Raw genomic sequence first — 14,354 nt, 5'->3', positions numbered from 1 at the left:
CAGAAAAGTCGAGATCTGCTTCTACACCCTGAGGTAGGAAACACAGAAACAGTGCAGCAGGTTTACGTCCAGTCCAGGAGTGTGTTTATGTCCTGTCTAGTTTTATTGTTCTCTGTGTTTGTGCATCGTCCAGTTTGTTGCTGCAACACTTCAGATGCCCCCACTGGAGGCTCATCGCGTCTTAAATCACATATACGTGCAAAACTGACGACACCAGCGATGTGTTTTTTTTAATCATGCATGTGTCTTTAAAACAAAAGCACAACGATATAAGCTGTGTGCACATGGAAGTGTTTTCAGTTCTTCCTTGATTTCGAGTTCAGCTGTTTCTCTTCATGTACTCGTTTCCGTTCCAGAACAAAACCTTTCCTTCACAGTCAAAGCAGAGAAACGTGTCCTCTTCTTATGATTACATTCCTTCAGAAACTATAAAGAAACACCTGACAAATAGAAATCACAACAACTGAAGTAATTCTCACTATTCAGTTTAAACTTGGGCTCCAATTCCAGGTCTTTATTTTATGTTATTTTCACGACTGTATAATCCTGGTTTTAGTTCTCTTCTGAACTGTTTCAGTGTCTGTAGCTGAGCTGCTGCTGTACTCACTTCCTTCATTTTTAGTTTTATGTCCTTCAGCGTGTTTTCTATTTTTGTTGTAAAAAAAAACAAAAAAAAACAGTAAATTGTCTAAAAATTACAATTAAAACCCTTAAGAAACCAAATAAACAATATTCATCTGCATTTACATCTTTTTTTCCCATTAAATCCTCTACAAACACATTGTTGAAGTTCTTTATTTGAGCCTGTTCAGACATGTTTATCAGGAAGTAAATGAGAAGTTCACCCTCTCCTTGGCCGCAGAGTGAAAAACACGCGCAGAGTGAGACCTCTTCCCTTGAGCCGCTCTCTGCCCCTCCTCGGCCTCTCATTGGTCCAGCCGCTGCCACTTCGTCCTCTCCGATTGGCTCCGAGCGCTGCGTGCGCGACGCCCAACGCGGAAGCGAACGCTGTCGGATCGAGCCGGAGGAGGATGTGAAAACGGGAAAACATCGGCTCTCTGCGGGGTTTTGTTCAGTCCGGCGGGAAGATAAAGAGAAGAGGTCCACGCAGAGATGTTTCCGGCCGCCTGCGTGTCGTTTCTGTTGGTGGTTTCGTCGGTGGGAGCCGCGAAGGATGCAGCCGACGATGACTGGGTTCATCTGCCCAACAAATGTGAAGGTAGCGGTCACGGCGACTGGTTCTCAAAGCGAGGTCCGAGGACCTGCAGGGGCCCCCGACAGCGACAGGATAGTTATATTTAACTGAATTAACTGTGTGCTGGTCCACAGAGACGACAGGCCTGCTCACAGGATGCTCTGAATCAGGAAGAGAAAGCTTCACCAGAGCAAAAACCAGCTGGTCGCTCTGAAAAAGGTCCAAAATCAACCACGTCGCTGTCACAGTGTCATCTACAGCGTTAGCTGAGGGCTCAGAGGGTGTTTGTGTTCTAATTAGGAGGCTTAGAAATAAGAAATCTGGAGACAGAATCTATAAAATCCAGCATGTGAAGCTGAATTCAGCTCGTTGTTTGTCGTCTGCTTTCAGGCTTCAGAGGCTTTTGGTTGCTCGAAATATTTTACATTTGTGGAATAAATGAAGCCTCGTTCTGTGCATGTTTGAATTCACTTGAACACGTTGAGCGTGTCCGACATCCTCCGGCTTCCCTTCAGGGTTTTCAGCTGCTTTGCGTTCCTCCCTCTGATATTCACATGAGTTTGTCTTCCTGAATGCTTTCACTGGTCTGTCCCGTTTTCTGGTTTCATATTTTTCAGATTTCCGACTTTTGATGGAATGAAACGAGCAGCTGTCTGTGATTTTAGAGATAAAATGATCAGTTAGGAAAGTAATCAGCAGATTAAACAACAACTAATAACCAGGATTAAACTCTGAGAGCAAAACTGTTTATTCTATCTGCAGTTTGTCAACATGAACACACAGTCTGGTGCTTTTACTTTCCTTTATCCAATCACTGAGGCTAAAAAATGTGCTGAACCTCATATTTTTCTGTTGAGAAACGCCGGCAGAAGCTGATAAAATGTCATTCTGCTCTTGTGTTTGTCTGTCTGCAGTCTGTAAGTTCGTCAGCATCGAGATGAAGTCGGCGTTCGACGAGACGGGGAAAACCAAAGAGGTGATCGACAGGAACTACCGCTTCATCGACAGCAAGGGGGCGCCGCCCATCAAATACGTCAAGTCGTAAGTGTGTTGTGTCTCTGTGGGGGTTTTACTTTTATTTATCAAGCAGTTCGGTGCTTCTGGAGGAGCGGGAGCTGCTCGGATGGTTCTGGATGTCTCTGGGTTGGAGGAGGCGCCGGGGGACGAGGACGTGGTCAGGCTCAGCTCCTCTGGAGGAACTTATTATAGAACAGAACAGAGCTCGGCAGCCTCACGTCTCTGAAGCCGCTGAAGCACTTCAGTCGGTAGAACAGATTTATTCTGGGTTCAGTCCGACGTCCTTCACCGTGTTCTGTCTGTTTTTAATCCTACAAAAGTGGTTATTTTCTAGTTTAGTTGGCAGCGAAAAAGGTGCATGAAAAATAAATGTAACTAATTATTTTTTCTAGAAGATGGTCCTGGTCCGTTCTGGTCCTTCCATGGTCTAGAACCGGTTCTGACCAACCACCACCACATGTGCTGATATGAGCCTGGAACGTTTACCCAGAATGCACTTTGTAAAGTTTTCTCTAAACAGAAACCAGATCCAGTGTTCAGACTGAGACACTTGGATGGATGTAGAACTGATCTGGTGTCAGGTTCTACCAGGACCCAGATCTGGACCCTCCTCTGTGGACTTCAAGGACCTGGAAGTCTGGAATATTCACAGTCTGAAGGCAGAACTCTGTAAATGCAAACATACTGAAGTTACTGTAGATAAAGAACCAGCTGACTGTGAGGAGGTCGGGGGGGGGGGACTTGTTTTTTATGGATTTGTTTGATTTCTATGGTGTGACTCAGTTCAAATGAGGCCTTTAGCAGCAGAAATGTTGATGTGGTGTTCCACAGGGTTCTATACTGGGTCCTCTGTCTGACCCGGGAGACTAATTCACAGCGCAGAGTCATGTGACCTTTAAAGAGGGTAAACTTTCCAGGCTGGTATCAGCATGTGTTACGGTCAGAACCAGTTCTAGACAATGGAAGGACCGTTTTACCTCCAGAACCTACCAGAACCATCTATAGACAGGACTCATTCTGTGGGATAAAAAAAAAAAATCTAATATAGTCATATTTACTCTTCAGACTGAGACACCTGGATGGATGTAGAACTGATCTGGTGTCAGGTTCTACCAGAACCCAGATGTGTTCTTCCTCCTAAATGTCATGTGTCTATCTGCGGTACTGATGAAGTTCTGAGGCTCAGAAATGATGGAAAAAGTCCATTAAGGTGATCAATCTGGACCCTCCTCTGTGGACTTCAAGGACCTGGACCTCTTGACAGTTTGAAGAGTAAATTCTGTGGTCGTAGCTGTAAAAGGTGAATGTTTTCTGGTTTCTTTCCTCCTCTGTGACGGTCAACTGAAGATCTTTGGGTTGTGAACTAAACAAGACATCTGAGGAAATGCTTCTTGACATTTTTCACCATTTTCAGACCAAAACAAACCGAAGTGATTCATCCATAAATGTAATCTCCAGACGCGTCATGCTTTCGATGGATCAATGATGCAGCTCTGATACTGTCAGAAGAGTTGTGATTGGCTGTTTTCCCTGAACGGTTCAGCTGCAGACCTGGACGACGTGAACACGAGTCTCAGGTTCTCTGTTTGCTGGATGCACTGAGCCGCTGAGCTCAGATCAGTCGGGGCTTTCTTGCAGAAGACGCTGACCTCCACGCAGCGCCGGGTCCGTTTCACAGCCGGAGCTCTGAGCAGCAGAACTAACGGCGAGCTGCAGAGCGGCAGGACGGCGGCTGGCCTCCTCCCCAGAACCAGCCTGGATCCTGGCACCTCCATGTAACTGCTGTGTTTGTCCACAGGGACCTGAGGTTCATCGAGGTGGTGGAGAACGTGTGTCAGCGGCTGCTGGAGTACAACCTGCACAAAGAGAGGACGGGCAGCAGCCGCTTCGCCAAGGTCAGTGTGTGGATGAGCCCGGATTGGCTGTTAGCGCTGAAATAAAGCTCCGACCACATCCCAGAATGGAAACGCTGTCAGTATCAGTGTTGGTTTCTGTCAGTTTTACAACCTGCAGCTTCTCTGTTTGTTTAATGCATAAAAAAAGAAAAAACATTCAGAATTTCACTGAATGGTTTTTCATCAGAAAACTGAAATACTACAGGAAAAGGTGTCGCTACGTTTATTTTCACACAGACGTGATTTATTTAAACTTTGACTGTGTCAGATTTAAGAAAATAAATTATTACAAAATGAAAGAAAACCCATTTTAATCCTCCAGCGGCTTAGAAATTCAGTCTGTGGCTGAATCTTAGTGGAGAAACAAGAAGACACACGATGAGATAAAGCAGCGGTGCTAACAGCTAGCTAGCTTAGCTTCTGTCTGCAGCCTCTGCTAACACTAGTGATTATTTTTAATTGAATTGAGTCACCTTTACATCATATGTTTATGTTTTAAACTACGAACAAGAACAAGACGTCTGTAGGTTTAGTTTCAGGTCGGTTTCAGCCGTAATCGACCTTCAAAGGTATAAAATGAGTTTAGCTCGGAGCCTTCAGGTGGTTCAGGTGTTGAAGCAGCAGATGTTGGGTATCTAGAAGATGATGGTGCAGCTTTTTGAAGGTGGTTTAGTTTTACTTTCTGTGCACACTTCATGGCATCAAAAGCAGCTTTGATTGGACTCATTTTGCAGCTGAACATACTCAACGATGTACAGACTGGGTCACCTTGTTCCGTGTGTGGTTCTGTGCTGCAGGGCATGTCGGAGACCTTCTCCACCCTCCACGGCCTGGTGAACAAAGGCGTGAACGTGGTGATGGACATCCCCTACGAGCTCTGGAACGAGACGTCGGCAGAAGTCGCAGACCTCAAAAAGCAGGTTGGACCTCTTTTCCCTCCGACGTACACGAGCTAACGTTAGCGTCTTCACTGAGCATCTGTCCAGTTTGTCTTTAACTCCTGAGCTCTGGTTGGAGGTCATGAACCTCCTCAGAGTCTCTCTCATGGTCCCGTCGCTGCTTAACTCCCACAATGCAGGGAGAGGCTCCCCCTGGTGGAACAACCAGGTACTGCAGCTGCTCTAGAACATGTTGCCCGATAGCGACTCGAATGACATCAGGACTCAATAAGTGAACTAAATCCTTCGTGTTTTAAGTCAAGCTGACGTCGTGCCAGGATTCAGTCTTACAACCTCCACGTCTACGTCACAAACAAACCCCGGCAGTGATTCGTGTTCTCTGTGTTTGTCAGTGCGACGTTCTGGTGGAGCAGTACGAGGACGTGATTGAGGACTGGTACAAGGGCAGCCAGGAGGAGGACCTGACCACCTACCTGTGTGAGAAGCACGTTCTCAAAGGACAGGACACAGGTAACGCTGGCAGACGCTGCCATTCAGCTTTATCTCCACACACACATCCGCTCGTCACGTCTTTAACCCTCTGAAGCCCAAAAACCCACCGACATCGTATGACGTTCTGTTCTGTTGGGATCATGAAGCAAATCTGAGCTTAAAGTCATGAGGTGGTGGAGAACCTTCATTCTCCACGTGTCTGTGAGAAAACCTGACTCAAACATCGTGTTTGCCATAAAGAGATGCTTTAAAACCGAAGCAGTCTTCACTCCTCGGTGCAGCTCAGACTTTCTGTCAAATAAATAATCGAAGAGATTCAACTTTAGTTTCTTAGTTTTCTGTCATTCGGCGCAGAAGACGTTTCTGACTTCTCCTCCTTCATGTTGTTCTGTTTCCGTAGAGGTGATTCTTTTCCATATTTTATTCATATGTAATCAATAGTTTTGGACAATTTTAGGAATGTATTAGTCGTTTTTTATGTTTTGTTAATACTCGTAGAGATTTTAAACGTTACTGAAATGCCACAAAAATGTAAATAAAAAAAATAAATCTACAAAAACTACGAATACATTTCTGAAAATGTCCCAAAAATGTTGATAAAATATTAATAAAATGTGAAAAAAGACAGAAGTCCATCCATCCATCTTCTCCCGCTTATCCGGAGTCGGGTCGCGGAGGCAGCAGCCTTAGCAAAGCCGCCCAGACTTCCCGATCCGCACACACCTCCTCCAGCTCTTCCGGGGGGACCCCTAGGCGTTCCCAGGTCAGCTGGGAGACATAGTCCCTCCAGCGTGTCCTGGGTCTTCTCCGAGGCCTCCCGGTGGGACGCACCTGGAACACCTCCCCAGGGAGGCGTCCAGGAGGCATCCGGAAAAGATGCCTGAGCCACCTCAGCTGGCTCCTTTCGACGTGGAGGAGCAGCGGCTCTACTCCGAGCTCCTCCCGTGTGACCGAGCTCCTCANGTCCATCTTCATGAGAGTTTCACCAAACAACAAAAACTGAACAAAAAATTAATAAAACACGTCGAATATTAAACTAGAATATTGTAGTTACCAATGCCGTTACTTACATCATAAGCAAACCCACAATTTTACCACTGATTATGTTTTATTGGCATGAATTTGACTTAATTTTTCACATCAGACTTTGGTTTGCAGAGATTTGAGTTCGATGTTATCGTAAATCCTTTTTGGAAATTATTATTATTCAGTTTTATAATTTTTCTAATCTAGTGTGTAGTTTTAAAATGATGTTTTTTTATGTGTTTTGTGACACTAATCTACTAATTTCCCGTCAGGGACCAAAAAATTATTTTATTCATAAATAAGGAGCAAAAATAAAGAAAACTAAATAAAATACATTAATTACAATAAAGACAGTTAATAAAATGCTTTCAAAAACAACCCCCCCCCCCTTCAAAAACAACACCACCACCACCACCACCACCACAAAACAAGAAAATGGCCAAAGTAAATAAAGACAAACGAAAAAAAAAATCTATTTAGTTTCAGGGGAAAATTGCGCCTGCGCAGTTACGGTTCCCAGCGGGGCGGGGCTTAGCATAGGTCAAAGGTCAGACGTCACGCATTCGTCCGTGCGTTTTTTTTTTAAATTAACTATTCTTATTATTATCTATTTATGTATTTGTTTAAAACAGGATTCACGTTTTTACGACAGAATCCGATGAAGTGCGTCACAGAACGAAGCGGCAGAAGAAGCTTCAGTCGGTCGCTTGATGTTTTCCGCTAGCTCATGCTAAGAAGCTAACAGCTAGTTAGCTCAACGAGCTCGCGAGCGGCTGTTCAGGGACGCAGGCACGGAGGACGAACGGACGGACGGACGGTTTCCTCTCCGGTGTGCTGTGCTGTCCGAGGAGGGAAGCGGTTTAAAGGCTCCAGCTGGATTCACGGTCCGATAGAAACCCGAATCTGGACGTTTGTGGAGCCGCAGCGGGATTCAGTCACTGGACGGAGTCGGTGATGGAGCCTCACGGTCACCGCGCAGGTACGGGTTGTTGTTGTTGTTGTGTTGTTGTTGTTGTTGTTGTTGTGAGGCTGTTTGTGGTTTAATCAGTAAATACGCTTAAATATATAATAACTACCAAGTAGAGCAGAGGAGGGTCAGTCTGAGGTCGTTGAACTTGAGCTGCTGGCTTCTATCACTCGTTGTTGTTGTTGTTGTTTATTATTAATAAAAAGCCTGAATATGGATTAATCCACATTTGTGTAAGGTTCTAATACTTATTATTTGACCCTCTTATTTATGTATTTACTTACTGTGGAAGGACTTTGTTTGTTTGTTTGTTTGTTTGTTTGTTTGTTTGTTTGTTTGTTTGTGTGTCTAAATAACAGTGACCTGAAGTGAATCCAACACCTGATGGTTCTGGATCTTTACGGTGACAGTTTGTGGTTCTGGCCGGTGCTGCTGGTTGTTTTCTGGACTCTTGGTGGAACAGACATGAGCAGATCATGTTCTGGTTCCAGATGTGAGGATTTGCTGTTTTTTTTGTTGTTGTTTTTTACTGCTGACGAGTTAAATGTTGTTTGCACCTGTTATAATTTATTCATAACTTGTGGACCAGCGTTGGTGCTGAATGTGGACCATCTGATGTTCAGACTGTGTTTATGGAGGCACTAATTCACCTGCACAGACGTCTGCGTTGTTCCACTTCCTCTTTCTGGCTTCCTCTTTTCGTTGTTCTTTTATGGCGGTGGGTGAATGCTTCACTCTTCCTCCTGCTTTATGGCGGCGAGGCCGTAACTCTGCTGTGGTGTCCACGTGAGCCTCACAGTGACTTGAACATGGTTCTGGATGTGTTCTGTCTAAACAGCACTTCAGGTCTGGAGCCACTGACGCGTTTTCACCTGTGTTTGATGCTGAAGTCTGGTGGCGACTGTTGTCCACAAGTCGGCTTGTTTTGTGTTTATTTAGTGGGAACTTCCAGATGATGGGAGGAAGTGATTAGTCCGTTAATTAGACTCAAACAACTCGTCATTGGACTTGTTCATGAAGCTTAAAAAGAAAAAAAGGTTTCTCGTTCCAGTTTCTAGGATTTAATACTGTTCCGTCACAATGCACTGATTCCACCTCAGGTCAGCACATTTCTGCTCCACCGCCTCTCGTTTTTTTGGCGGGAAATCGAGATGTTGATGAAAACAGTGAAGCTTTGATGAAAAGTCCCGTTTCTCAGCAAATTAACAAAAAATTTAAAAAAATGTTAAAGCAGGAGTGAAGTGGTGATGTTTTCTGAACCGTATGTAGCTGCATGTCACAGGAACACAAAATACTTCAATATAAATAATAATAAAATATATATAAAATAATAATAATAGAAATAAAAAACACAAAAGCCAAGTCCACGTCGGACAGAGCTGGTTCAATGGTTCTCCAAATATAAAGNCCCCGGAGCCCTGCCACCGGGGAGCTTTCTAACCACCTCCGTGACTTCCGCCCGGGTGATGGATGAGTCCGCCTCTGAGTCCACAGTCTCTGCTTCCTCTTCTGAAGATGTGACGGCGGGATTGAGGAGACCCTCGAAGTATTCCTTCCACCGCCCAACGACCTCCCCAGTTGAGGTCAGGAGGTCCCCACCTGCACTGTAAACAGTGTTGGTGGAGAGCTGCTTTCCCCTCCTGAGGCGCCGGACGGTTTGCCAGAATTTCTTCGAGGCCCACCGATAGTCCTCCTCCATGGCCTCCCCGAACTCCTCCCAGACCCGAGTTTTTGCCTCTGCGACCGCTCGAGCTGCCGCACGCTTGGCCTGCCGGTACCTGTCAGCTGTCTCAGGAGTCCTACAAGCCAAAAATGACAGGTAAGACTCCTTCTTCAGCTTGACGGCATCCCTTACTTCTGGCTGCCACCACCGAGTTCGAGGATTGCCACCGCGACAGGCACCAGAGACCTTACGACCACAACTGCGAGCGGCCGCAGTGACGATGGAGGAGGAGAACATGGACCACTCAGCCTCCATGTCTCCAGCCTCCCTCGGGATCTGGGAGAAGCTCTCCCGGAGGTGGGAGTTAAAGACCCTGCTGACAGAGGGTTCCGCCAGCCGTTCCCAACAGACCCTCACGATACACTCAGGCCTGCCAGGTCTGGCCAGCTTCTTCCCCTGCCAGCGGATCCAACTCACCACCAGGTGGTGATCGGTGGACAGCTCGGCCCCTCTCTTTACCCGAGTGTCCGAAACACGCGGCCGGAGGTCTGATGATACAACTGCAAAGTCGATCATCGACCTCCGGCCTAGGGTGTCCTGGTGCCACGTGCACATGTGGACACCCTTGTGCTCGGACATGGTGTTCGTGATGGACAAACTGTGATTAGCACAGAAGTCCAACAACAGAACACCACTCGGGTTCAGATCGGGGAGGCCGTTCCTCCCGATCGCCCCTCTCCAAGTCTCACTGTCGTTGCCCACGTGGGCGTTGAAGTCCCCCAGTAGGACAAAGGAGTCCCCAGTCGGGGCACTATCTAATACCCCTCCCAGAGACTCCAAGAAGGCCGGGTACTCTGCACTGCTGTTGGGCCCGTAGGCCGAGACAACAGTGAGAGACCTGTCCCCAACCCGAAGGCGTAGGGACACGCACAAGCTCAGGCTCCTTCCCTCCCAGCGAGGTGACGTTCCACGTCCCAACAACCAGAGGCTGTGTATGCGGACCAGGCCGTCGAGGCAACCCACCTCGACCACCACCTAGTCCTCTCAGCACCCGACCCCTATGGCTCCCTCTGCGGGTGGTGAGTCCACAGGAGGGCGGGCCCACGTCGTCCTTTCGGGCTGAGCCCGGCCGGGCCCCGTGGGCAAAGGCCCGACCACCAGGCGCGCGCATACGAGCCCCAACCCCAGGCCTGGCTCCAGGGTGGGGCCCCAGCTGCGCCATACCGGGCGATGTCACGGTCCTTGATTTTGATTGGAACTGCTCTTTGTCTGTCCCGTCACCTAGAACCTATTTGCCATGGGTGACCCTACCAGGGGCATGAAGCCCCGGGCAACATAGCTTCTAGGATCATTTGGGCGCACAAACTCCCCCACCACGATAAGGTGGCAGTTCGAAAGGGGAGAAAAAAAAAGACAGAAGTGTCCCAAAAAAAAAATGGGAGAAAAATGCAAAAAAAAAAGTCAAACTGATTCTGAAAAGTACTCCAAAAATTAATAAAAAGCTAAATAATGTGCAAACAATGCCCCAACAATGTCTGATAAATATTAATAAAGTTGAATAAAATTTTTAAAAACTATCCACGAAACGTTGGTTGTAATTTTAATGAATATTTAATCAATAATTTTTGATGTTTTATTCGTATTTTTAGAGATTTTAAACATTAATTAAATGGCCCAAAAATGCAATAAAGTGTAAAAAATACATTTTACCTGCTGCTTGTACGACTGAAATCTACAAAAAGTATAAATAAACGTCTGAAAATGTCCCAAAAATGTTGATGAAATGTTAATAAAATGTACAAAAGACAGAAATTGCCCAAAAATGATGAACAAAATGGGACAAAAATGCAAGAAAACTAAAACTGGTTCTGAAATATTCTCCAAAAAAACATATTAAAAGTTAAACGACGTGCAAACAGTGCCCCCAAAGATGTCTGATAAATGTTCATGAAAGTAACGGTTCCTCTGGTTGTCTCTCTGCTCCAGCCTGCCTGCAGGAGGAGTGGACCGCCAGGAAGAAGGGAGACCAGGCCGCCATCGCAGAGGACAAGAAGAAGAAGAAGAAGAAGAAGGGCGGCAGCAAGAAGGGGAAAGGCAAAGGGGAGGACGGGGGAGACGGAGGGGACGACGGCGGCGACAAGCAGACCAAGAAGAAGAAGGAGAAGAAGGTGAAGAAGAAGAAAAAGAGCAAAGGGGGGGCGTCGTCGGACGAGGAGGTCCAGCCGCAGGTGCCTCTGTCCGGGCCGAAGACGGAGCTGTGAGGCGGTCTGGAGCTCCGGAGTCCAGCTTAGTAAGAACTTGTGGAGGCGTCTCCAGCCGTGGACGGGCTGGTTCTGTGAGGAATCAGAGACGACCTCAAGATCCATTCATTCAAACTTCAGACGTGTGTTTGCTCTCGTTTGTGTCGTTGTCTTCAGAAGGTCCAGGCTTTTAACGTCCACCTTAAACCTGTCAGAAGCCTTTAAGTATGATCCGGTTTATCAGAACCGCGGGTCGGTGTTAGCGCCTCGGCCAGTTTGTCTCCAGATTCGACCCAGAAACATGAAGCGAGCTGTGATCTCATTCCTGCTTCATCAGACGGGAGCGTTCTCAGGTTGCTGTAAACAGAATGTTCAGACCTTCTGATCGGCATCTTAGAATAAATACGGTGTTATTAATCTGTAGAAGGTGTTGGATCACCGCTGGTAGAGCTTCAGAAGAACAGACGAGAAGAAGCTGAATGTAAACTCTGATGTGAAGCTGGTTTCATGCTCTATTTGTTTTTGTGTTTATTTCCAAAAGCCTGGGAGCTGCAGAGAGTTTCGTCCCGGCTGAAAACCGAGGAAGAAGGTTCAGTCTGGGGACAGCTAACGTAAAGGCTCGGAGACTCTCTGGACTGTTTCTAACGATCGAGGCTGAAACATGCAGCTGTACGTTTTCTTGGCTCTCCTCCGCTGCTGTCCTGGACTGTACGATACCCAAACAGCTCCCAGAAGTTCAGGAGGAACAGATCTTATTATTTATTCCTGTGGCCACCCTGAATCTTTACCTTCAGACGTCTAAACGAAGCAGGCTGTGGTTTCCTGTTTGCCCGTTTTATGCAGAAACACGACATCTTAGTTTCAGAGAAATTCCCCTAAAACATTTCTTGTTTCTGTGAATGTGAACGGTTTGTGTTCCTGTTACTGTTTGATGTCGTGACTCTTTCCATCACCTGTTTTCTGTCTGAGCTGCTATTCGAGGCCCGTGTGACGCTGAACGATGACGTCTGTGTGTCTGGTTTTTTGCATTTTCTCAAGCGTGTGTGTGTTTTTACGAGGTTTTTATCCCCAGGTGGAGCCGTGTTGTGTCGGAGTCGCTTTTTAAAACCACGTGGATCAATAAACAGGTTGGAAAACTCTACGAAACGTGTCACGAGTGACTGGTTGGATAGAATTAACTCCCCATCCGATTACCCGAGTTTCAGCTTTATTGTCCATGTAGCTGTCATGTCTGTTTCTGACCACATGGGGGCGGCAGAGTCACACACTTTCATTTGTGTGAGCCGCTACAGTCAGTTAGCAGATCCATCCATCCATTATCTATACGCCGCTTAATCTATGGGGGGCTGGAGTCTATCCCAGCCGACTTGGGGTGAAGGCAGGCTCACCTGGACAGGTAACCAGTCTATCACAGGGCTACACTTAGAGACAGACAACAGTTAGCAGATGTTTTAGTAAAAAAAAAAAAACATTAAAAATATGTTTTGACGCTTTCTGAGGCTGTTGTTGCCTCTAAACCTTCACTCATTGTTTTGTATTCAGTTAAAAGTTGGATTCAAACTGATTTTTGTTTTTTAGCTGCTGAACATTTTAGGGAAAATTGTAGTTTATAATTAACTAAACTCGACATTTACAGACGCTTTACTTTGATCTGTTTCTGCCTATAAACTTCTGTCTCTGTGCAAACTTCATAAAACACGACTACAAGTTGATTCTTCGGCTCGAGAGGTGAGTTTGCTTTAGCTCGGCTCAGCTAAACCTGTCACTGCTCCGTGCTTCGTCAACATCCAGAATGAGAATATAAAGATGTTTTCTGTGAGTGGCAGCAATCGGCCATAAATCCAGTTCAACAGAAAGACTTTACATGCAGATGAGAGAGAATGAGGACAGCTCTTAACCAGAGAATGCTACAGGGACATTTTCTAATGCTGTTAGTCAGCACACAGGGAAGAGGCGTCACAACACCAGAGGAGACGGATTAGGTATGGAGAACATCTGGGAATCTGAGTGGGCCATGTTCAGAGCCTCCATTGTGAAGGCAGATGTTACGTGCTGTGGTCAAAACTACATTCTGAATCTACAAAACTACTTAGAGTTGTTCAACAATATTTTAAAAGCTGCTGGCTTCTCCCTCGTGGTTGTTTCCTCTGTTTCACTGACTGCATCTCAGTTATTGTCGTTCAAATGTTTCATCAGACTCTGTGAGAACAGAAGAGCTAAAGATTGAAAGTGAACTCTCCAAAGCCAGAGATCCCAACAAGACATCAGCGGCTGAAAAGTGAGCAGAGCTTCAGACGCTTTTAAATGTGCTCCGCTGTAAAAAGGGTGAAACGCTGTGAGCTTCAGAGCGCTCCTCTTCCTGGAATAAGCACAAGCCTGATGAGCCCTCCCTCTTCTTCCTGCTCTCTAACACAGCAGCTCCACTCTGACCTCATGGTTCCTTGTTCCCTCTCCTTCAGATCTGCACTGTGAAGATGGGTGTGACCTGCATGGTGCAGAGAGAGAGCTGCAGGAACACATGATGTGGAGATCACAGCTCAAACTAGTTTCACTTTCCAGGAAGAGAAACTCACAGAGTCGCTGCTGCTGAGAGGGAAAATGGCGCAGAAAGGAGCTGAGCTGGACCGAGAAACCTTCTCTTGTTCCGTGTGTCTGGATCTGCTGAAGGATCTGGTGACTACTTCCTGTGGACACAGCTACTGCATGGACTGTATTAAAGCCCACTGGGATGAAGAGGACAAGAAGGGAATCTACAGCTGCCCTCAGTGGAGGAAGACTTTCACCCCGAGGCCTGTCCTGGAGAAAAACACCATGTTAGCAGTTGTAGTGGAGCAGCTGAAGAAGACTGGACTCCAAGCTGCTGCTGCTGATCACTGCTATGCTGGAGCTGAAGATGTGGCCTGTGATGTCTGCACTGGGAGGAAGAGGAAGGCTGTCAAGTCCTGTCTGGTCTGTCTGGT

At 46.5% G+C, this 14,354-nt stretch overlaps 1 protein-coding gene across 1 annotated transcript; it reads left to right on the top strand.

The window, feature by feature from the left end:
- Positions 1–1,000: 1,000 nt before the first annotated feature.
- cnpy3 (canopy FGF signaling regulator 3) lies at positions 1,001–12,535 on the top strand. The gene is made up of 6 exons (XM_008289654.1): positions 1,001–1,219; positions 2,110–2,236; positions 4,011–4,107; positions 4,905–5,027; positions 5,399–5,516; positions 11,141–12,535. Exons 1-6 carry the CDS (start codon positions 1,114–1,116, stop codon positions 11,413–11,415), a joined length of 846 nt encoding a protein of 281 aa, XP_008287876.1. The 5' UTR covers positions 1,001–1,113; the 3' UTR covers positions 11,416–12,535.
- The last annotated feature ends 1,819 nt before the right edge of the window (positions 12,536–14,354 follow it).

This window comes from Stegastes partitus, unplaced genomic scaffold, assembly GCF_000690725.1.
Source record: "Stegastes partitus isolate 25-593 unplaced genomic scaffold, Stegastes_partitus-1.0.2 Scaffold628, whole genome shotgun sequence".
NCBI classification, from domain to species: domain Eukaryota; kingdom Metazoa; phylum Chordata; class Actinopteri; family Pomacentridae; genus Stegastes; species Stegastes partitus.
Note: the sequence above shows the minus strand (reverse complement) of the source record. Positions and strands in the feature narration are given on the sequence as shown.

Coding starts and splice junctions, on each gene's coding strand:
- cnpy3 (XM_008289654.1), top strand. CDS start 1,114: ATGTTTCCGGCCGCCTGCGTGTCGTTTCTGTTGGTGGTTTCGTCGGTG. Junction 5,028..5,398: donor TCGCAGACCTCAAAAAGCAG/GTTGGACCTCTT, acceptor TGTGTTTGTCAG/TGCGACGTTCTGGTGGAGCA. Junction 5,517..11,140: donor TCTCAAAGGACAGGACACAG/GTAACGCTGGCA, acceptor TCTCTGCTCCAG/CCTGCCTGCAGGAGGAGTGG.